This window comes from Haliaeetus albicilla, chromosome 14 (genome assembly GCF_947461875.1).
Source record: "Haliaeetus albicilla chromosome 14, bHalAlb1.1, whole genome shotgun sequence".
NCBI lineage: Eukaryota > Metazoa > Chordata > Aves > Accipitriformes > Accipitridae > Haliaeetus > Haliaeetus albicilla.
The window spans coordinates 25585447-25609746 of NC_091496.1; the positions used below are offsets into that span (position 1 = coordinate 25585447).

At 45.5% G+C, this 24300-nt stretch overlaps 1 protein-coding gene across 1 annotated transcript; it reads right to left on the minus strand.

Moving 5' to 3' along the window:
* WNT16 (Wnt family member 16) lies at positions 1-13958 on the minus strand. The gene is made up of 4 exons (XM_069802037.1): positions 13777-13958; positions 13371-13651; positions 11111-11397; positions 1-3297 (listed from the first exon to the last, which is right to left on the minus strand). The coding sequence occupies exons 1-4, from the start codon at positions 13866-13868 to the stop codon at positions 2833-2835; spliced, it is 1125 nt and encodes a 374-aa protein (XP_069658138.1). The 5' UTR covers positions 13869-13958; the 3' UTR covers positions 1-2832.
* Positions 13959-24300: the final 10342 nt, after the last annotated feature.

A 24300-nucleotide genomic window follows, 5' to 3' on the forward strand; every position in this document is an offset into this window, starting at 1 on the left:
CCAGGAAAAAAATCTTTTATTAACAACATTTAAGAACAAAAAGATATTTTTTTGGGAAGTAGATGTCTTCTCAAAAATAACAGTGTCAAATACTGGCTAGCCAAGCAGCAAGAGACACCCTGACTGCACTGGCTGCATCATGACTGCCCCACGTCTCTATGCAATGCTGAGGTGAGTGCTCTTCCCCTTCAAACCCACAGAAGCAGCCTACTGAGATTTTTCTCCTGGGCAAATCCCTGACGCTGACCTTAGGCCCAGGAGCCCAGGACCATTTTCTCCCCATTTTCTCCCCTGCCAGAAGTTAAGGTGTACCAAGAAGTACATTGGCAATTTTCCTTACTTTACAGATCAAGTATGGAAGAACCTTTAGGTCCAGTAAAAGCTAAGGTAGTTTTGAGACGCAGATCGGGGCTGCTTCAAGAGAAGATCTTGGTCTCCACACTGACCTCCCAGAGGCTGGTTCCTGCTGGAGCCCCACGCAACCAAACGGTGGTGACCTCAGCACTGACCTCAGTGGAGGCACTGCTAAAAGCAGTCTCACGGAGGGTACCGAGGCCCTTACCTCTGCCAGCAGCTTGACAGAGAGCAGATTCAGAGAGAGAGGTGGTCTCTCCAACACCGTCATATCAACAGTGACCAGTAGCACGCCCCATCCGTGCTGCCAATAGGTGCTGCGGCACACCTTATGGAGCCCGTGGGTTTACTTTTGTTGCTGGAAGATGGGAACAACCTGGGGCTCACAACTCTCTCTTCAGGGTCTTCCATCAGGATGTATCCTCCCCATCCAAGTTTTCTCAGGGAGGGCGTTGAATCCTCCTGTGACAGCGACTGGCTTGCTGAGCAGCCTTTCCATAGATAGCAGATTTTGTGGCCTCAGGGTAATTATCTGGCTAGGTCAATGGAGACAGACTGGCCAAATGTGGAGGCAAGGTCCAAAAAGAACCAGCAGATAAAGGACTGGCTGAGTTGCTGAACTGATGTTCCTAAGACACTCCACATAAGGCAGTGAAGTACTACAACACAGAAGATTGTGTTTGCTTCTTCCTGAACCACATCTCCTATAAAGAGTGACAGGGAATCTGGTCACCATCTTTCATGGGAAAATAATTGACAACTAGGAAATGAATTCCTCAAAGTAACTTTGAAACCGTCAACCAAACCGTCTAAGAAGATTTCTTTCTAAAAACTGACTGTCGGTGTGGAACAATTTAAGGGATTGTGAACCTTTGCAAGTGCCCTTGATGTCACTGGGAGTTCTGCACTTACCGCTGGAGCTGGGATTTCACTGTTTGTAAAATGGATTTAAAGAATTTTAAAAGTATACAGAATATTAATTAACCGATCATTTAGAAAATCATAGTGTTTCTCATCAGTGTGTATTAACTGCAATAATTATAACCACCCTGATGGTAATAAAAAGAACATTTATGTAATTCTCTGACTAATTTTCCCCTGCACATGCAAATAAAGATCTATTAAAGGCTACTACAATAGTAACAAATATCTAACCAACAGATGTCAAAGGCTGTATGTAATCTTATCACATTAGTTTTGGAAACCTTTTACATAACTTGCATAATTTAAATATTTACAAAATATAAACTTTCTTGTCTTATCAAAAATAGGTCTTTGCACATTTAAACAACAGAAATCCTTTCACATGATGCTTTTTAAGCCAGGCATTAAATCATTGCAAAAGAATAAACAAACTTTCACAGATGTAAAATAAAATTAAGCCAACATATGGAAGGGGAGAAAATGTTATCAATAACAGTTTAAATATTTTAGTGGTGTAAGCCAATCCATAAATGACATTGTGCATTGAACTTACTTAGGATGCAACCTAATGAAAAGTTCTAGCTGCTGCTTCTGTAGGAGAAAACAATGTTTTAAAAAAACCTTTCACTTTACGACACATTTCTTTGGGCTGTATCTCGTATGGTTAATTGTGAAAATGATGGTGAACCACCAGCGAGATGGTTGAACGTGGCATGTTATTGCATACAGTCCAACAGTGGGGTGATGACCGGCTGACTCGCAAATTGTGTGTTCAGATACTGAGGAAATGTCTGTGAAGGATTTCATTTCCTTCAAATACCAAACTGTATTTCTGTCCCACCTCAGACCTGTCCTTTCTGCATCTGAAAGACAACCTATAAAAAAACCCGAGGTTGCTATTTGGTAGACCGTTCGTGTCCATCAAGCTGCCCTCCAGCCCCTCTACTCTGGACACCGCTTGCTCCACACCAACGGACCTTCCCCTTCCACCCAGGCAGTGCCCAGCTCTCTGCGGTCACGCCGGTTTCTCAGCACCAGATGCTTTTCTGCATATTATGCAGAAGACAGCTTTCTGAACGGTTGCAAAGCAAATGCTTCATGGTCAACAGCAGAACGTTTCCCTTATCTTTGGTTTTTTTTCCTAAAGCCTGCAGAAATGAACCACCTAGCGGATCCATCTAGTCCATTCAGTCTCTGGCTAACGAGATCTTGAGTTTTCTCCACTGTACCTACTGACCACGTGGATCGTCAGGACGTTGTGGCTATTAAAGACTGGGAAAGTTTAGTGTCTGTCCCTGCTCATAGAGTCACATGTTCAAATGTGTCCTCAGGAGTCCTTTTTTGCTGTTTTAGCTGTCCCCGTGTGCAGGCTGCTATTCGTTCGGTTGCTCTTTCATTCGCCAAATGCTTGGACTACCCGGTGTCTGGCAATACCCCTTCCCCTGAGGCTGATCCCCCTGCAATCCCACATGACAAGAGTAATTGCCGCCTGCGCGGCAGTTGTGTATACCAAACAGCGCAGGGCGGTTTGGCCGTTGTTTTCTGTACTTCACCTTATTTGCAGGTGTGTACGTCGGTCATGGTCTCGCACCTCCGGCAGCGCACGTAGCAGCACCAGACAAACTTGCATTCGCACCTTTCCACGTGCCTGACAACGTGGGTGTTGTACCCGCGCCCACAGCAGAGCAGGTTGCAGCCGTCGGGTCCGTCCGAGGTGCGGTTACATTCCCTTCCCTGAGTCCCAGGGATCCCCAATTTTTGGTCTTCGACACAGTAATTGGGCGATTTGTTCACATACAGCAGGTCTTCTTTCCTGATTGGTATTTTTCGCTGGCTTTTTTCTTTCCTGCGTAGCTTTTTTTTCGGTCTGTCTGATATTTGTATGCTATTTTCATACTTATCTTTTAGAAACCGGCCAATCTTTTCAAAGGAGGACATTGTTTTCCAGCAAGTTTTCACAGCACAGGACCCAGAAACACCGTGACAACGGCAATCCACTGACATCAGCTTTGCTACAGCCTGAAAGCAAAGAGAGAATGACATTTGGACGTGGTCTTTCGTTCATTAGGAATACTGCCTGACATCAGTTACACAGAGGTCTCGAAGTATTTAATATTACAGCTGCCATTGGTGCCATTTCAGTGATGGGGAAGCCAGAGTGCAGGAGGATACGTGTTAGGAATCAGGTTTCCAACTCCGGACCCCCACTATGAGAAGCCTGATCTTCAGAGTGGCTCTGCGTTTGCACTTTGCAATGGCGATAACATAGCAATATCGAACCGCAATAACAAAAGCTTGTATTTCTGACTGGCTTTTCACTCTAGAGGATCCTAAATACCTGAAGTGACACATCTTGCGTCTCTCCTTCCACCACTGGAATGCAAACAGCCCTTGCGGGGAATAGCAGGAGGGGAAGCAGGGATAGGGTAGGTAAAGGCACCGCTCCTGCATTGGAATACATTTACTGGGCAGGTCTATGCCACCTTTTAAGGGTGCCTTGCGGCTACCATCAAGATCACTAAACATTCCCAGCGCAGTCTGTAACTAAGGCCACGGGAATGGCTTGAGGCCGCACAGCAGTGTCTGTGCGACCAGCGTGGCTCAGCACCCGAAGCAGCGCAGCCCGGAGGCACCTCGGGGCAGATCTGTGCTGGAAGAGCAGAAGGATGCCCACGTCTCTGAGCTCCACGGACAGTCTATCAAAGGAGCCACTCAGCTCAGCAGAGGTATCGTCAACTCAGGTACTCCGGAGTAAATCTCAGGTGCTTCTCACTTACAGGATCAAGCCCTGTTCTTCTACTTTAGGCTTACTTGTACTATCATGGGTTTCTAGCGTTTCCAGTTGCATAATGGCTCTATATCTAACACAATTTGATAGCTGCATTCATATTACTTTTATAGCTTTTGATGTTTTCACAAAATTTCCACAGTTATTACGAACATTAAAACACCCTTAGATGGGCTACTTTTCCATGCCCATGCTGAGGCGAGCACTGGGCTGAACAATAACTGAGCAACAATGGGAATCTGCAGCCTGCATTAAGCTTTTGCAACACACATGAATTTTGGCTCAGTTTACAGGAGACTAAGCCTCGAAGAACTGGAATCTGTAAACAAGCAGTAACTTTATCTGGGACTACAACTCAAATAGTCAGCAGACAATCAATATAATACTTCCTGCTGGAATATCTAATAGTCATAGTATAAAATTATACAATTAGACTTGTGACACATCTCACATTAGAGTTTGGAAAAGTGTGCAGAAAAATCATCCCATGCACAGATACAGCAAAAAGACAAGGTATCATACTTTTTGTTTTGTTTTACCTTTCCATTAATGGACTTTCTGGAGCCATCCTGTAGACTCCTACAGGTCATTGGTTAATGGCGTGGAAAGCCCATGTTACCATCTTGCATTTTACTAACCTTTCCCCCCATATTTAATTTCCACAATCAAGGCAATTGGGAAATGTAACAGAAAGTGTAAATTTTAAATTAACTCATAGTAAGTTTCTCTTGAAACTTCTCATGCAGCAAGGCAAATACAGATTCAAATTATTCCTCTGTGGAGGAACCACTAGTTCCCACACAATGGGGAAGACAAACCCTCCTCCCAGCCTCATGATGTTTATTAAATTTCACCCTAAACCTTCACTTACCCCACAGCTCCCACAAATATTAACTGCTGTCAATCTGTATCTTTCTCAAACTGTCTTAGCGAAGAAAAAAACAGAAGACAAATCTAGCTAACACCCTCCTCTGGTTTCCCCTGAGAAAGTAGTTTCATTTGTGCCTGTTCCTAAGCCTTGATTTTGCAGTGAGATCTGAGCCCTGAAATCCTACCGGGCCCTACTGACCCTGTGCAGGACCAGAAACAAACTCGAGTCCCAGACTGCTTATTTGCAGCTCAGGCAGCACAAACGCCATCCTCACAGTTTCAGAGTTAGTCAAGGCACAGAGCAGATAAAGTGAGCTAGTTCTACCCTGTGTGTTAAACTAGGACTTTTCATCATGGTGAATATGGTCACTGAAGTTTGGGATGAGTCCAATGTGGGTAAATCCATTGATTTCAGTGGGAGTTGAGGCCTCCTGGCACGTTCTGCCCCAAAGATATTGACACAAGCCTGAGTTGGTATTTGCGTGTAACTCTACAAACCAGTACAGGAGATATTTCCAGATGCTGTGGATTGCTTTTGGGATTGGAGATTTGTCCCTATGCTGGAAGAAATAAGAACATTGCAATAAGCAGACCCTCACCCCAGAGCACACACAGACTCTTTCAGTGGCAAATCAACCGGCAGTAATTCTTGTAGATACTTAACTTCTCTCCTTCACAGGCTAGCTTCTGTTTAATAGACAGACTTGACCTTGTATCTCAAGAATCTATCAATAAGGAAATCACTGAGTAGTCAGAATATGCATCATTAAGATGTAACAGTGATTGAGGCAGATGAGAATTTGAGATCCAAAGACAGAAAGTCTTTGTTAGAATACAGATCACCTAATAAAATGTCAAGGAAAAGAGAAACACGATATCAAAAGATAAATTTTACACACAATTTACAAACAGAAGGGATGTAATAGTATTTTCCAATTTCTAATTATTAGTTATTTGCATCAAGGCAAGTAACTAGAATCTCAAAGTAGTATGAAATCACATTGTGCTGTAAGATTTGTATGGTTATAGATGCAATCCTCACTTTCACTGCAGTATGACAGGGTACTAACTAGGGAAGAAACAACAGAGGGAAAATAAACAATTTGGCTTGGGGAAAGAAATGTACTTCCCAGTCTGATAGAATCAGGCATAGTAAAATCTGGATGAGGCAGAAGGATCCAGAAATTGTCAGAGGAAGCACTGGACATGTCTGCTAGGTGCTAGGGGTGAGTTACTTCCATGTGGGCAAGTAGCCCAGCAGATGACACTCGGAGTTTTTCTCTGAGGATGAATTAATGAAAACTGAAAGGAGACAGAGTTTCTAAACAGGAGCAGAAACGTGTTGGAGTCTCAGGCTGATATCAAAATATAAAAATCCAGCATGTATTAGCAGGGTATGTACGATCAGGTGAATGCAAGAACTACAAATGTGTTTGAGTGTGGAAACACCGAGAACATCCGCAGCAGTTACAAACATATGTGGTTTTATTCTGTGTTGCTCAGGATTGTCACATGAAGCTTTGATGCACTCTGTTTTAGAATGACTTATGGTGTCATCACAATTGTGCATGACCCCAGGCTATTGCTTCCCAGCTGCTAGGATGGGCAAGTTTTCTGGGTTGCCTCTACTGCCAGCACAGGGAGCTGACATCTTGCTTTGCCTGATCACAAAACATGCCGCTGGATCTCAGGCTGCCACGTGAACTTCAATGAACAAACTCCCATAGTTGAACATCTGGCAAAATTTAGGGACTAGGTATCTTCTCTTGCTGTTTTCTTGCAAGCAAACCTAAGATGGTGCTTATAGAGCCAACGCAGCCTTCTGGTGGGACGTGGCTGCAACGTACGCCTGCATCTCAGCAGAGCTACTGGGATGCACAGAGTTACTGGGAGCGTGACTTCCAGACTGACTCCACAACCAGTGCTCGGTTTCACACCGTTCAATTCACATGGTGAATCTTTCCAGTTATTCCTGAAATTGTGAGAGGATTCTTCCTAAGGAACAAAATTTCATAGAGAACTTCAGAGGAGCACTGTTACTCACAGAAACATGGTGGGTAGACATGTCCTTCTGTGCAAGCTGGGACAGGTTTTCAGTTTTCTTAGGCTGGTCATGAAACCGACTGACTGCTTCTGAGAAACGATCGGTGTGGAACTGAGCTGGATCCACGAGTGTTTTGTTTGGCCACAAGCCCACCCGAGCGGCTCCTCTTGCCCCTATTGCCCCGGTGGTACTAGCGCAACAAGAGTGCAGGGTTAAGTAAGTGATGAACTGGATACAATGCTGAACGCTGGTCTATGTTAAAAATTAACCTGAAAAAAAGGTCATTTTTAAACTGACTTCCTTCCACCGATCCAATGCAATTAACAGAGGGAGCGGCGTGGGGTGGGAATGTGTGGCTAGAAGAGGTGGATGGGCTGAAAGCAGAGAGTGGTCTGCAGCGAAGGAGAGTTTCAGTGGAATCACAGTTTGTATACCCTTTAATGCTAATTAATGCTTAATATCTCCAAGCGAAGCTCTCCGCAGGCACTGTTCTCAGCTGTGAGACAGGGGCTGCCAGTACTTGTTTTGCAATGGGAACCGACACCTGTAATCAAACAGCCTAATTTAAGCCACTGGTAGAACTAATAGGACTATTTATGAAGACAAGCACATGTCCTACCGGGGGTACAGCACTTTTTAAGAACAGTTGCAGACTGTTGGTGGGTCTGTTACCAACCCACAAATATCAGTAAAAATAAACTCTCTGATGAGCCAAGCTATCTCAATGTGAGAACGCAAGTCAAATAAACTTCCACAAGTGGAAAACTGAGCAGAATTCTTCTATCAGTAAAAAAAATACTAATACAATAAAAGTCAACCCATAGTACCTGACTGCCCTCACCCTTTTCTATAATGAGCAGAGGTGCTCAACACCCTTTTATATAAGGAGCAGAGGTGCCCAACTCACATATGCACATCTAAGCACACTGAACATTACAATGCTAAAAGATGAAGAACATTTATCTTGTGGCAGAAAAAGGAATGAAATCTGGATCTTCTGAGGTTCAGGTTAGTCTCCTAAACAGTGGACAACTCAATCAAAGGATCCTTACTGTTTTAAAATTGATATATCTTGGATTTAACTACGAGATGTAGAAATGTAAAATAGCATTTTGTACGGAAATGGGAACAGAACAAGAGGATTCTGCACATACCAGTTCCATTAGCAACTCCAAACAAACACAGAAGTATTGTCCCTGGAAGACTGCTCTTGCAAGACACAGAACCAGGAACGTGACAGTATTTATTACAAAAGGTCATAAGGTACCAAAATATATTGCAAAACATCCTTCTTGTAAGCCCCAAAACATGAAGGTCAACATTTTCCAACATCTCCTAGCTAAGGATTTTGAAACTACAGAAATGAGAGTTCGACTAAACTTTACTTCCACTAATATTGCTGCTAGAATTCCCAAGTACCAACAGTAAACATTCTCTTTTGCTCTGGACAGTGGTCAAAATATTTGCTTTATCCTACAGTTTGCCATTAAGTTACAAAATATTCAGGCACAGAGGCTGACTAAATACTCTGCATATTTTCTTCCAAGATAACGAACAACAAATACGCCATTGATACAAAATCAGTGAAACAAGGATCTTCTGGCCTTTCAGGCTTGCAGCGGATGGGTTTTTTTAAAAAAACATCATGTTTGGAAAAGGAATGAGTGTATGTATCGTGTGCACCAAATAAGCCTGTGACAGCGTACTTTGAGAGCCTTGTTGGAGAGCTCAGTATTGTGAAAAGCCTGAAACCCCGAAAGGTCCTCAGGACCTAATGGATCCTATTGGGCCAGATTCTACCACATTCCTGGAGACTGACGGCCTAGTCTAAAACTCTGGTTTCATGAAATTATGTATAGTAAGAGGTACCACTCAACGTAAATAGTAATAGAAGATACTGCAGTTGCACTACATTGAAGATGTGGACTCAGAATCAATTATATTTTCACGCGTATAACCCATATCTAAGATAACTTGGATCGTGTCAAAAATACTATTCATGGAAAATGAAGGCTCGCTTAACCACCTCCTCCAGCCCCTTGTAGCTTTAGCTCACTGTTTGAAAACACGTTCTCTTCAGCTGAACATACTTTTCCCCTTTGCCAGTCAGTCCTGTCCCCATGACAATAGGTGGCCCAACTGTCTGTGTGACCGCTGTAGATGAGATCAGGGAACCGATCCAACTTTAAAGAAAGCAACACCAAAAGAAAAGATGCTGTTCTACGCTGTGTGTGTATGTGTGTGTGTGTCTGTGTTTGTGTGTGGGGGGGTTTTGAAGCTGAATGGTTCCTCGGTACAGTTCACAGCACAGGACCCCAGGCAGTTCTGCTGTCACGCCTGCAGGAATGAGTGATGAGCACAAGGATGGTATGGGAAGATCATAAGCGAACACTGTCACTGAAGACAAAAGGACAGCAAACTACTGCTGCTGCTAACATAAAGCTAAAGGCAGACAAGAGAACAGGGTACTAAAGAGAAGACCTGTGTCGCTGCCGCCTAAACACAGAAATTGCATCTCTCTTTCTCTTTGAATTTCCTCTGGAGCCTTGCAGGCTTCTTCCCTACACTTCCACTGTCACTCTAATCCGAGAAAATGGCACTGTCTAAATGACAAACATGAGTATTAAAATAAAATTTCCTATCTGTACTGTATATGTAAAATCATGAAATTGAGAGATAATTTTATGGAGATTATGATCTTCTCCCTCAACTATCTCTCTCTACAAAGGTGATAAATGACCCTTTGCTCTTTCCCTAAGAAAATAATCACTTAATCTTCTGTTCCTCTTATTAACGTCCCCTACTACACAATACCAACCACCTTTCCGTGGAGATGATTTAGCTGACTGGCATCTAATTAAACTCACAGTAACTGTTCTCAGCATCTACTTAGGTTTAAAGTTTGCTGCTTCTACTTCAGTCCTGAAAAGGGCCTATGTCCCTGAAAGATTTTCTGGTTTTCCAACTATATAACTTAATTAAATTAAATAGCATATATTACCTTGTAAACTGTAAAAATTAGTTTAAATTAAAATAGTTTGCAATGATACCACCATGGCTCTTATGATGGCTTACTATGGCTATTCCCAGTCTACGGCGGATAGGAAAGTTGTTTTCAGTAAAACCCACTGGTGCTGCTTCTGGCTACAGGAAATTACTGAGCTACAATGGAGTCCATCAATATGTGTACTCAAAACCAGAGGGTCTCCATTTCTTTTCTTTAGTTATAGCTCTGTCACTGAGCAGAACAGATTTAAAGCATTACGGGGCCAGAGAGAGCCATTAAACACTTAGGAAGTTAAAAACTCCAAGGTAAAGCAGAGAAAGTAATTTTAAAGCAAGAACCAGAATCCAGGTCTCGGCCATTCCAGATGTAAGCCCCAAGCACTACATTACAGACTCACATCTCCCTGTATTGGCTCTCTGTTTCTGCCCCCATTTATCACCCTCTGCAGAACAGGACAGGAGGACCCAATGTCACACACCCACATTTCCTCCGCAGCCGTGGGTTTGAAGTCCTCTGCGCTGAAGAAGAGCTGCCCGAAGCCAGTCTCCTCTCACTTCTCTGACGAGTGCCCTAACCAGCAGGCTACTTTAAAATAGAGGTGTCGTTTCCATCCCATTTTTTAGAAGAAAACGTTAACTCTCTATTTCCTCTCTGAGCAATTTTAGACTTCTGGTCTCAGCCGCGGACCCCAGACTGTGGATGGGTAACCATGCCTCGTGTCCAGTCTGCCTGCTCATTCAGTATTAGAGAGAATTAAAAATGCAGGTCATGATAATAACAGAATAATCAGTGAAATAACTCCTAATGTATTATGCTGATAACAAGACTATTTTGGGTTTGCTACAGAATATCAAATGCCTATTTAAGATAACTGATTAGCACTCCAGATCTAATTCTTATTTTGTGGATTTTATTTTAACCTGTTTAGTTAGTTTAGTTAGTTAGTTGTTTAAAACCAGCTCTGATTCCTAGTTTGTACAGGTTTGCTTTGGTGACGTTAGTGCCGTTCTTGCCGTTGGCCCCATCTGTACCTGCAGTCAAGGACAGGCCTCATTTGGTTGATGCCATTTTGTCAACGAAGGCGAACGAGCAGTCGCTGCCATTTCGGAACAGTGACACATACCTGCCTCCCAGCCTCGTTGTTGTGCAGGTTCATCGCCGCCAGTCCGCTCCCGCTCTTGCCCGTTACGTTCTTAACGGGCACATCCAGGAACCTTCTGCTGAACGACATTCCATAGTGGATGTCGTCAGAGCAGCCGCCCCAGTGCCAGCCCTCGCTGGCCGAGCCGCCATGCCGCAGGTTCATGTCGCAGGAACACTCGGTCATGTTTCCTGCGCTGCACGATCGCGTCACCGAATGCACGAGGCCCGCCGACGTCACTGCGTATATGAACGCGGTCTCCTTCGTGCCTACAAAGCAAGGCACGAATACGTTACTTCGCAACTCCCTCCGATTACCTTCCTGGCGGAGCTGTAGAAAGCGATTTTACAAGCCAGACTACTATTAAAAGGGAACAGCTACAAGTCTAAAGTCATCATAGCTTGGTCTGTAGAGTTAACTTGTTTAAAGCAGTGGATATTCACATCCAAAAAAGACTTCGGGGCCTCTTCGTATGACCACGCCATTAATGGAGCTGTTTCTGGCTGCTTGTACCATGCGATTTTTGGTAACTCCTTTCTAAATCTGGTTGGCAACTTTATTTGCCACAGAAACCTACAAGTTAATTAAGTTTTAATAATAAAAAAAATCAAACCCAAAAGAAACCACACCCCAGGCCCCTTACTTTCCACTCTGCTTTTCACTATTCCTATTGATTTGAAGAAGAAGAAGAAGAAGAAGAAGAAGAAGAAGAAGAGAAGGTTAGTTCAGATCGTGGAGGAGGAACTTGAAGCTGTCACAATCCTGGGTTACTTTGGTGTGGGGCCAGAACTTACCTCATGCTAAATTTAGCAAACATCGAGGTTATTCGAATTCACAAAGGCTGCTCTAATTCACAAAGGTTGCAAACAGCCCCAAGAATCTTAAAGCAGGCAGAAATCAGGATGGCGCAAGGATATTTAGGCCATGTGCTTTTCCGAGAATAAGCTGGCCACAGGAAAGACTTCAGTACAAAAACCTTTAACTGTTATACTATATCTCAGAAGAATCATGGCGGGACCTGCCTGGGCCTCTTAAGCCAGTCTCATTCTCTGAGACTTCTAGCGTAATGTGGCACAGACCTTTAAACCGTGTTAAGCAAGGCATACTCTCTAAGCAAACTGAAAATCAATGACTGGCCATTAACTGCAGCTAAAATTTCACTGTACTCATTTTCACTGTTGTAAAAACAATTTGTTATTTCCAGCCTCCCGAGTTTCTGTCTCACGGGCAGGAAAGTTCCTGTTTGTGTCTCCTGTTTGTATTAGTCTGTGGTGCTGGTGCCATCGTAAAATGCTTCCACAGGACACACTAGAGAAGCTTTGCGGGTTAGCAGTGCCGCTCATTTATGGGTCTGCGGGAACAGTCCTTCCCATTGGACAGAAGGACTAACATACAATACATATGGCTACACATAGCAGGGTAAACTGCTCCCTCTTTGGTTTGGTTTTTGTTTTTTTCCTTTTCCTTTTTGGAATACATGTCACTTTTTATTGCTCATCTTGTGTTTCGATGGTTTCACGGTTGGGTTTTTTTTTCACTGTTGTATCGCAGCATAAAGTGAAGATTGCAGAAATACAAAACGAAGTACTACGATACTTGAGCTCACATCAACGGCTACGCTGAAATCATTGAGCAGAGTGCTCGAAAGAACCTTTGACACCGCCGTTCGATGCAAACGAAATGTCCATACTTCATTGTAAATTTCAGCAATATCCATTATTAGCTCATGCAACCAAAGCGGCTCGGGTCTTGCTGCGCTGAGCAATACCGCCTCACTGAGCACATAGGATACGTTCTAAAGCAATTGGCGTTGCGTACGGTGCTGCGAGCAGATCTTTACCTGCAGCCAAGCGGCCTTTTCGAAATACCGCGTGCCATTGCCCCACTCCCTTAGTAATCATGACGTAAGGGGATAAACCCGACACCGGTCTAAGAATAACAGCATTTCGACACAGCTAAGTGGATCTGGTTGAAGGCGCTGTCATCCACGGACGCGTCAAGCAAACAAATGACAAGGAGCAAGAATAATTTGGGGAAGACAATGGCAGGTTTTGTCCGCCCGGGGCCGTCCCGCGTACCTGCGCTGGCCTCCCGGGGCCGCCCCGCCGCGCTCCTCCTCGGCCCGGCTCCGCCGCCGGAGCCCTCGCCCCTCCGGGGGGAAGCCGGGGGAGCCCCCCGCCCGCCCCCCAGCCCCGGCGGGCGCACCTGCCGGCCGCTCGGCCCCGTCGGGGCGGACACTCACCGCTGCTGAGCTGGTGCCCGAAGGCGGCGGCGGCGGCGGCGGCGGCGGCGGGGGCGGCGGCGGCGGCGGCGGGTCCGCGGCGGGCGGCGGGCGGCGGGCGGCAGTCCCAGCGCTCGTGTCGGAACTGGCTGCGGCACTCCTGGAGGCCCAGGCGAGCTCCCTCCCGGATGGCGGGCACCAGCTCCGGCTTCTGCTTGCACAGCTCCTGCTGCCGGCGGCTCAGCGGCGGGCTGGCGCAGCCCGGCTTCTCCGGCCCGCCGCCGGCGGCGATGCCCAGCCACCTGCAGAAGCAGCCCCCCCCCGCCCGTCAGCGCCGGGCCGCGGCGGACGGCGAGGGGACGGGCGCCGCGCAGCCCTCCCTCCCTCCCTCCCTCCGCCCGTCCCGGTCCCGCTCCCGGCTACTCACATCCAGGTGCCGGCGGCGGCGGGGGGGCCGAGGGCCAGCAGCAGGGCCGCCCGCAGCAGCAGGCGCGGTCCGAGGGGGGCCCCGCGCCCCATGGCCGCCGCATCGAGCCCCGCCGCCGCGCCGCTGCCCGGGCGGCAGGGACGGAGGGGGACGGCCGCCGCGCCCCCCACCCCCTTTACTCGGCTCTCTCCTCCTCGGCTCGGGGCTGCGGGCGGCTGGCGGGGGGAGCCCGGGCCGTCGGAGGGCCCTGCCGGGGAGGACGGGCTGGCGGGGCGGGCGGCGGGAGGGGAAGCATCGGGAGCGCCGGGTGCCCCTTCGAGGTGAGAAAGTCGGGCTCGACGGTTTTCCCCGGCTCTGCCCCCCCCCGGCCGCGCATTGGCCGCCCCGGGGGCCGGGGCGGGCCGGGGCGGGCCGGGCCGGGGCTGCGCGGGGGCTGCGGGCCGGGCGGGCGCGGGGGAGCCGCGGGGGAGCCGCCGGGCAGACCCGCCGCCCTGCGCCCCTTCCTTCCCTCCGCCCTGCGCCCCTTCCCTCCTCCGCCCTGCGCCCCTTCCTCCCTCCCGAGGGGCCCCGGGGGCGGCCGAGCGGGGCCGCGGGCGGAGGAGCCCGCCGGTCGGCAGCAGCCACTTCGTCCGCGGCGAGAAGAGGGGCCGCGGACCGCCGGCGCTCCCAAATCAATCACGGCGCTCCCAAACCACGGCGTTCCCCGGGCCTTTCGGCCCCGGCCCCTCAGGCTCCGGCAGCGTTAACTCGCTGGCTCCGGAGGCAGCATCAGCACGGGTTAGGACTGCCTTCGTCCGCTCCCCGTAACTTCAGCGAGGCGCCCTGCTCGCGAATTGTTAGTTACTCGTTTTACGCCTTAAAAGCCGATGAGTCAGCCAGCACCTGAGGAAGAGCTGGTGTTGGCACTCTGGACTTTCAAGTCCCCTTTGCTCACGGTATGCTGCTGCTTCCTTCTGCGTAAGTGAAACACCTGCACTAAAAATAATCCGGATAAAACGGCAGCTCTCCGAAGGCTTTGATTTGACACAGTTGGAAATCAGCGAAATAGCTCTTGTTGACTGACAACGGCTCCAAGGGAAGAGCGCAGTAAATCACCTCGAGTGACAGATGTACTTTTTTAAGAGTACAACATCTTGAGAAATAATCACGTAAATGTGGTGTTCCCCCCGTCTTTTTCCCCATGCGTGTGGAATGAGATATTTTAAGAGCATAGGCTGTGGTACATTTCAATCTATAAAATTAAGTCTCCTTCCTACTTTGTGCTCATTTGCCTGCTCTTAAAGGGTCTCCAAAGCGTCGCCAGATCTGGGCAGATGCCGTATGACCCCAAGAGCTACTGAAACCTTCCGATACACCCTGTTTTCTCTGTTCTGAATTTTAGTCTGGAGAACATCCGCTTGTGGTTGCGGAGGAACTTAGTCCACAGTGAAGGAAATAGATGGAGGACGACGTCGGAACACAGGGAACCGGCCATGGAACAGGCCTGAACCAGCCAAAACTGTGTGGGCCGTGTCAGAAGAATTATCTAATTATTCCAGGACACATGGTTCATTTTATCCTCATTGCTGCTTCCTGGCTCCACCTACTACAGTTAATTCAAAGCCCTGGTCTAGGAGCCGTGTATTTCTTATGTGCTGCTTGATCTGCTATATGCATTTATCATCCACTCTGAAATGATTTTTTCCTGTCAGTCCTTTAAGCAGGGGTCTTCTCTGTAGTTTGTTTGCGTTTTGTTCTTTGTTTTGTTTTGTTTTCAATTGGTATGGAGCTTTTGGTCCTAAATTCTTATATGCAAATTTTTTTCTAGAAGCTGCAGAACCTTATATGCTAATAAAAATGTAAGATTTAAATTAGAAAAATACTGATTTCAAAAATTCCAATCCTATTTGTAGCCACCTATTATGCCACACCTATTATGACCCCATAAATAAATTACCACTCTGTTGGGTTCCCATATGCTGGGATCTGATTTTGTCTACATTGGTTTTGCTACAATAACTGTTACATAGCTAGGAAAACCCTTTGATCATATACACTTGTGTAAAGTAAAACAGTTGCAGTAAAGTTGCAATTCGGAGGGCTGATGGTAAAAAAAACCCCAAAATAATGGTAAGGGACTTCTTGAGATCATCCGGTTCAATCTCTAGCAGTGACTGGAAGGAAACCACATTTTTTTCCATGACCATCTGATTTAAAGAAGTTTGGATTACTATGTATTTGCGTCCTAATCCTCCATCTGCCTCTCTTCCCATCTGTTTCCCTTACAACCGCTCCCCCATCGCCCACAGCCCCTGCACCTCCTCTGGCTGTTGCAGCCCGGTTCCCCACCAGATCCCCCGGCCTCTGCCCTCCTCCTGCCTCGCAGCTTCCTGCCTGCCATTTACACCATCTCCCTTCTTTATTCCCTCCAGAAATACTCTCCTCCCTGGGCAAAAGCAGCACGTACAGGACTATTTCTATTAGTCTGGAACTATGTGTCTGCATACGGGTCGCTTGGGTGCTACCAGGGGAAGGGCAAACGAATTACTTTTTGCAAGTTACGTGCTTTGCAAATCTGCAAAGGGACACGATTTGGAAATACCTTGCTGATCTAGCAAAATTTATTGAAATTTGCCAAATGTTTCTGAAGTCTGTAATTCTAATTCACTGGTGCTTCGGAGCCCTCTGTGCTGGAAGACCATTCCACTCCATGACAGAGAGCAACATGAGTGTGGTGCAGAGACAATGAACCAAAATCCAAGCCAAGGTCAAGTGCTAAGCCTCAGTCATCAAAATATACTATAAATCAGGGAAGAGAAATTAGACTTGCTGCTTATCTTACTTTCTCTGGCTGAGGTGGGGCTATCTGTGGCTATTCATACCAAAATGCCCCTGTTTTTCTGTTTTAAAAAGAAGACAATAAACTGTTGTTAAAAGAAAAAAAAGAAGGAAATGTGTCTAAGCTGAGTGGTATTTTCTGACTGGACATTTACTAATTTACTGTTTAATGACGACTAATATGATCTTGATGGAGTCAGTTACAGATATATATGGTTTTGATTCCTTGTTAGATAAGGAAAAATACTCCGTTGTGCAGAATCTGTGTGAATAAGCAGATCACTTGACAGATAATACGCCTCAGAGATAGACCAATTACCTCTTCAAAAAGTTAGTGGCTAGTGCTCTCACTATAATCAAGGTCTGCCATCTTATTTACTAGATGCAAGTACATACAGAGTTAACTTCTCCTAAACGAGTCACCACTTTTGAAAGCTCTGTTCAAATTATTGTCCTTCTCCTGGAACTTCTGATGCCCAGCAGAGACACGGCTACAACACAGCAGACTGCATTATCCCACCTATACATATAGGCCCTACTCACTGATGGGGGCATTATCCCCTTATCTCAAAAAACTGAGCGGAGATAAACCTGCCATCCAAATAGAAAAATGTCCCATATTCTCTAAATCGGGTTATCCCTTCAGCTACGAAGTGTATCGCTTTTGGTGACCAAGCACAAATTCTACACTTCTAATGCAGCAAGAGTGCTTTCAATCCACCTCAGCGCCTGGCTGCACGACGGCACCCATCAGCCCCGGGAACCGTGGACGTGCTGAGCCTTTGCGCCGAAGAAACTGGAACCGTGTCAGCGCTAGGTGTTGTCATCAAGGCTTGTATGTGTGGGCTGTGACAAACTCTTCTGAGGAGAGCACCCGGGCTGTTTCCAGAGATCACGTGCCAGCGGAGTCCTGAAGTACGTGTAAAGGTCACTGCTGCTCAGCCGGCAGCTGTGGAAGTGCTATGTGCTCCCTTACCAGGCACACAGCGCGGGCGCTACCCCGACAGCACAGCGCTACGGCAGCAATCCCTGCGCAGCTCTGCGGGCTGCCAGCCTTCCTAGGAATTGATAGCGGGACGCTGCAGCATCTGCAAACCGGGCTCGTGCCCTGGGAGGCCTGACCCAGCCCAGCCATCCCACGCCTCTTTTCTCTGCCCCTACTCCCTTCCTCCTTGGCCCGCAGGCAACGCTGCTTGCGTAAGCCACCTTGCTCCGGCAGCGGGGAAGGGCTGGAGGTAACCTATGCTCCCATCCCACAAAACAGCGGGACCCGAGCAGAGCTGTTGCGCCGTGGGGGCTGCGAGAGTACCGTCCCCTCAAAGGGAAAGGACGTGAGGAGAGATGCGCGGTGAGACCCCCGACTTCAGGCCAGGGGTCCTTACACTCTTGGTGCCGTGCCCCCTTACACGGCAGCATCCCTCTGTGGGGTGATGTCTCAGCAGACGAGTCTCAGGCCCTCCACAAGGTCAGCGTGGTACTAGAAGGGAAGTTAGAGGGGAAAAGAGAGATGCCCTTTCTCCCATACATAGTCCCCTGAGATCCCTCTGCTTCTTGCCCAGAAGTTTAACACGATTGCTGTTATCAGTGTCATTTTTCATTTTAGCATGTATAGCTTGAAAGTACACACGTCTGTTGCTAATTTAGACCTGGCACGCTGAGTTCACAAATGACTGGGACAGCAATTAAAGTGCATCCAGTAATGACATGGTGGCAGATGGAGACCTCACAAACAGACCTCACAAACGTGTCATGATTTCAGAGCTACCTCTTAATGTTATCTTCAGAATAGCTGCACAACACAGTATACAGAATCGCATTTTCCATGTGTATGAATATATAAAAAAAGGAGAAGTAGGCCCTGGAAGGCGAGGAAAGAGCAGGCGTCTCACAATCCCTTCCATCCTTACCAAAAAATCCTGAAGAAAGACAGTGTAAGTAAGTGAGCTAGCTACTCCAAGTAAGTTTTCTGGAGCCCATAACTCCAGACAGTTGCTGAAGCAATTACTGAGCAGAACTCCTGGCAATCTACGTCTGTTGGTGATGTGCTGCCAGAAAGCCAGGGCTTAGGAAGAGGGGACTCCGTCTGACTTTGGAGCCTGTTGTTCCCTGCGGTCGCAGATCTGGAGACAGTGTCCTGGGATCACCAATATTTACATGAGTGCTTGAGATCTGCTCATATTTTGGGGGATCCTGGAAGTAGATACGGGTTTCTTCTGAAGGACGGCTGGCAAATTCTGTTCTCTGACATGGATGGTCTAAATGTAGGTATTTTCTAGAGTTACTCTAGAGGGATGTTTTTGGCATACCAATATCAAGTAAAATGTGTCAAGGGAATGTTGATAAGGCTTCAAAGCATAACTAAGAGGGGTGTGAAAGGTGTGGAAAAAATCCCCTTTTTAATTCTGATTTCACCCACATCCTACTTACTACTAAAAATTAAAATTAGTAGTAAAATTGTATTTGATAACAGTGTACCTTTATGCCATCAGTGAATTTCTCTGGTTGTTCTGAGGAGGGTGGGAAATGCTCTAGGAGACGTGACATTTATGAAAAACGAAATCTTCCTCTGACATAAAATTTGCTTAATGTTTTTCTTCCTACTGAAAGCAGCAGCATTTAAACTTTTTATTTTCTCGATAAAGTGTATGAGATTAGAGGAGGGTTGGTGCTGCTGGCTGGTGTCACAGAACTTCAAGGAGGTAATTATGGAGTTTGGTGAAAACAAATGTGTACGGAGGCACCCGAGTGACTTCAGTGGAGAGGGGAAGTCTGGAGGTACTCCTCGTTTAGTTTTTAAATCAGACTCCTCTGAGGGTGTAACACCACTGCTTTGTTGCTGTGTGTGGAAGCTTTACACAGAAGTTCCTGAGATAAGCAGGATAAGATACTCCGTGTGTGTGTGTGCGTCCGTGCACATTCACTGTGTGCACAGAAGCAGAACGCTCACGAGGAGGTCGCTCTATTTTGGGTATACAACAGGTAGAGGAAGGAAGGGGAGCTGCTCCCCTAGGAGCAGCGCCGTCTGCAACTCTGTTCATATTCCTGCCCCAGCTACTAATTTGCATTAACACTTTCCACACAATAATTATAGCAATAATGTTGTTATATCTCATAACATCTCATATAGCACGTATATCTCACTCATAATAGTGACATGATTCACATGTACAGAACTAATGCCATCCTGTGATGAGAGAACTGAGATTCAGAGAGATGTTTAGTTTGCTGGTGTCAGATGTCACATCATCATCATCAAAACCATGATCAGGACCTCAGTTTTTCATTGCTAATTCCACTTCTAATGAGTTACTTCTCCTTTCAGTGAGGATAACGACAGAAACAAGAGAACCTACTCTGTAACTGTCATAACACAAAGCTGGCACTCAATTTATTATATTCTCATTCATCGAGGCATGGATGTGTGCCTAATCCATAAAGCATTTGGTCCAGTCATCACACTACTTTCATCATACATGTGAATTTACCTACAAGGCCAGTTTCAAAAGAAGGAAGCTTAGGAACAAATGGGAGGGAATGGTATTGTGTCAGCAACCCCAGAATGCATGTAGTCACTTGCTACCCACAATGTGGTGGTGATAGGAAAAAATGAATGGCCTAATTTTTCAAGTTAACAGTCTTTCAAGTTATATGACAGCATTTAAAAAATCCCAAGCATGGGATTCAAATCATTCATTACACACCCTTTCTCACAATTTCAATGATCTTACTCATTTTGGTACATTAATTTTATCTTCTTTGCCTTGGCATTTTTCTTTTAGGCCTTCAATAATCCTTGCTTCACATCTTGCCTCATTCTCACTTAGCACTTTTTGATTGAAAAAAATAAAATAAATAAAATAAAAATTAAAAAATCATATAGTTATGTTCTGTGTAATCTAAGGCCCATGTAAAATTATATCTCTTCACTGATAATGAGCACAGCAGATCTTAAAATCAAGGTGCAAGAAATTACCTAGAAAGAACATAATCTGTTCCTTCATAAAGGTTCATTTTAATGTCATATGGTTACAGGTTGCCTTGAACTAGCAGGTTTTATATCACTTGCAATATTTTTGATTGGGTTTGCTGATAAACATCAAATCCTGCCTTGAATCTTACTAAATCTTGCTAAATCAGGGTTACATGTTACCTATTTCCTGAGCCACCTTCTTATTTCCTCTCCTTAGTGATCCCCTCCTCTCTTTCCAACATGTTTTTTTTTTTGGCTGGGTCTGGCACTGGAGTATTTGAACCCACTTAAACCTTTTAGCACTGTTGTCACAGAGAGTCTTTCAGCTTTGGAAATCTTACCCTTGTTATATCCCTGCAGCTGTGATATTTATCCACTGTTGCATAAGGCAGGGTGGTTGTGGTTTAAAATGTGTGCAGCCGCAGGCAAGGTGCCAAAGTCTACAGGGTTTAGGCTGTCCCCAGCTAATTGAACTCTCTGCTAAACTGGCGGGTTATCAAAGTAGCTGGGGCTTGACATCTCAGAAATCTTGTAATAGCATAGGCCTAAATCACGGGAAAGTTAAGGCTGGTGGGGATAAAAGGGAATAATTTAGGTTGTTTGGGGATGTTTTTTGTGTTTTTTATGCCCTTCCCACAGGTAGTTTCTTATTGTCCTGATAAGTATTTATTTGGAAACTTACTTTGGCTCTTGTCTTTTGAGCTATTTGAGCAGTTCAACAGCTGCAACAGTCTCCAGTGACCACCAGTGAAAAGGGGTTCAGTGTGGAGCTTGAGCATCTACAGTTTCCCCTACTCACGTGAGCAGAGGGGAGCATCCCTTAGCCCGGCACGGGCAGTAGTAAACTTGCCTTGGGATCCACCCGGAGAGTAGGGCAAGGCACCCTCCACCCCAACCCCGTCCGGGAGCTAGCACAGCCAGTCAGTCTTTGCTAGGAGAGGGGACGTGGGCCGATGCTGCCCTGGAGGGTCCGGGTGATGCCAGGACTCCATAAACACCAGCAGCTCTGAAGGAAGGGTCTCTGCCCCTTCACAGTGCCGTGGCTAATCCTGACCCTGACGGTGGAGTCCGGCCATTTGTCACTCCCTCTGCCTTTCCTTGCCCGTCCTGCGGAGACAGGGCTGCTGCCCGGAGGGCTGGGATCTCTCGCCGGTTGCAGTTCCTGTGGTATGCGAAAGATTCCCCAGATGAAGCGTAAAGGAGCTCACAAACACAGCTGTAAAATTAAGTGCTGTGGTGCCATAAATATCTGTTTTTAATAGCGCGCACTGTATTAAGTTTCCCTCTTGAATGAACAATTTATTTACAGCCTCAACACGAAGTTAATGACTTCTTCTGTCTAGAAATTAGGCGTATTTATATAGTTTCAATATGCTTACGGCAAACGCTTTCAATCCTCATTATTGCTCAGAAAATTCAATTATCTTGTGATTCAGAATTTTCCTGCCCTTTAGGTAGTGAAGGACAACAGACAGGACCATCAAGTCCTTTAATTTCTCATTTGTGTAAATATTAATCTATTGTATTTCCTAAGAATCCTCAGCAGTTGCAGTAGAATTTATTCCGTCTCATCACTCTGCCCCAGCTCTGCTTGGCACTTTCATGTGTTAGCACCTAACAGGTACTTCATTACTGTTGCTGATTTTTTTTATATCTATGGCTATTTCTACAGAAATGATTAGGAAATACATCTGGATAATGAAATTTAAGTGTAAGCTATGTATGATTACTCAGAATTGCTTTACAGCATCAGACATCCCATTATCTGTGTTTTAATGGAACATACACCCTCTTCAGCCGCACCCTGGAGGGTGTTATCCGTAAGGGTCCCAAGAGAGTCCGTTCATTCATGGAGAAATATCACAATGATATACAACAGGCCCGGTCCAACACCAAAAAAAGAAGGAAAAATGAGCCAGTTTTCTGGAAATGACTATCACTATCTTCACCTCATCTCGTGTTTTCCAAGGCCTGTTACACTTCTTTAGTATCTGTTGGAGCAAAGGGGAGGAAAGTGAGAGAGGCTTTCTATTTTTATTATCAGAAAGCTGACTTGGTTACCATGCAAATCCAGTATCTCCGTGCACTTCTTGTTGTTCTAACCGTCAGGCTATCCATGATATCATAATATGCTGGCCAATAATATAGGTGACTCAATAGGAAAGATTTGCAGACTGACTTGGTGATCCTTGGCTTGTCTTTTGAAGTACAAATTAATGGACACGTGATTAAAAGCTTTCATGATTGCAGAGGAAGCTTAAGCGTGTGATTCGAGTGCAAAAATATATGAAAGAGAATTCAATATATTTTGTTTTAATGTAGCTGTCGCAAATTTTATATTATCATGGGTCTGAAGCACTGATGTATTAATTTTATTTTTACATTTGAGATTGAAAATGCTATTGTTAGCAATGCCAACTATGTCTCCATTAATGCTCTCCTTCTAGTAAATGTAGAAAATGAGAGGTAAAAATACACTGATGAAGTCAAAACAAAAATATAAACTGAATTTGGACAGAGAGTAAATAATTTCCACTTTAGCAGTAAAGATGAATTGTACTCTTATAGAAACTGGCAATAGCAAAAACTAATGTAGCATAGTTAGAAGGGAAGCCTAAATACAAAATGTTAAGTGAGTCATATGTATTCAAAACAGAGAGGAACATATTCACAGATCTGGTTATAAAAACACCCAGAGCTTGCAAATATTCCATATGGTCTCTGTTTTATATCTGTGACTACTTTCAAGGAATAAATGACACTATCTGTACAGTATAAATAAAGCAGAAAAATAAATGTCTGCTGAATCAAACTATATCAGACTATATTTATGTCATATAAACTTAACAGTAAGTGTCTACTGGATCAGATCCCTGCAGCAATATTGGAGGACAAAGTTTCATTGTATTATTTGTGGCTATAGAGGGGCTGTATATTAACTTTAAATTTACCTGCCTTACAAAAATAAGCAAACTGGTTTAAAAAAAAAACAATCAGAGGTGAAACTACTCCCTAGCTGCAGAATCTGTGAGTTTCAGAAAGTGGCCAGGAGCTATGGAAACGACTTTTTTATAGAAGTAAGCTTTAAGACACTTAAAGCTGTATGCCAAGGTGATGTGTTACAAGGTAGACTGCTTTACAATAACACTCCTGAGACCACTTACGCACGTGTGAGTGTGAGAGTTGGTGCAATTTACTCACCAAAATCCCGAATCTGCTATGTTACAGGAATACAGCTCCACCTATTTAAATCAGGGGTCTCCACCTCAACAACACAAAACTTTCCTTCCTTTAGTACACTGTCACTATATTAGGACCAACTGAAAAAGGAGGACATGGCCGTGTAAATACACCATGTAATTTCACCTATACAGGCACAGGGGATGGAATATAAAAGGGTAGGTAGGACGCATTGCTATGAAAATAGAGATTTGATGAAATTCATTTGCTGTCAAACAAAACAAGGGAGATGAAGGAAGAGGTGGCTCTTGTGAGAGAACATGGAAAACTGAAATGCATTCCCACCTTACTTTAATTTTCATCTTCTCACAACTTTTGCTTCTAACAGATTTTAGTCATGCAGTGGACCCCAGCCATAAACACAAGTTAGGAGTCTTAGCTCAGGAGAGGCATGCTGAGTCCAGAGGCTTGCTGAGATGTGGAAGTCCTTTTAAGTCGGCTGTACAGCTCCCTCTGACCTGAGGAAACAAACTGTGCAACTTGCCCCTTCTGTTTGC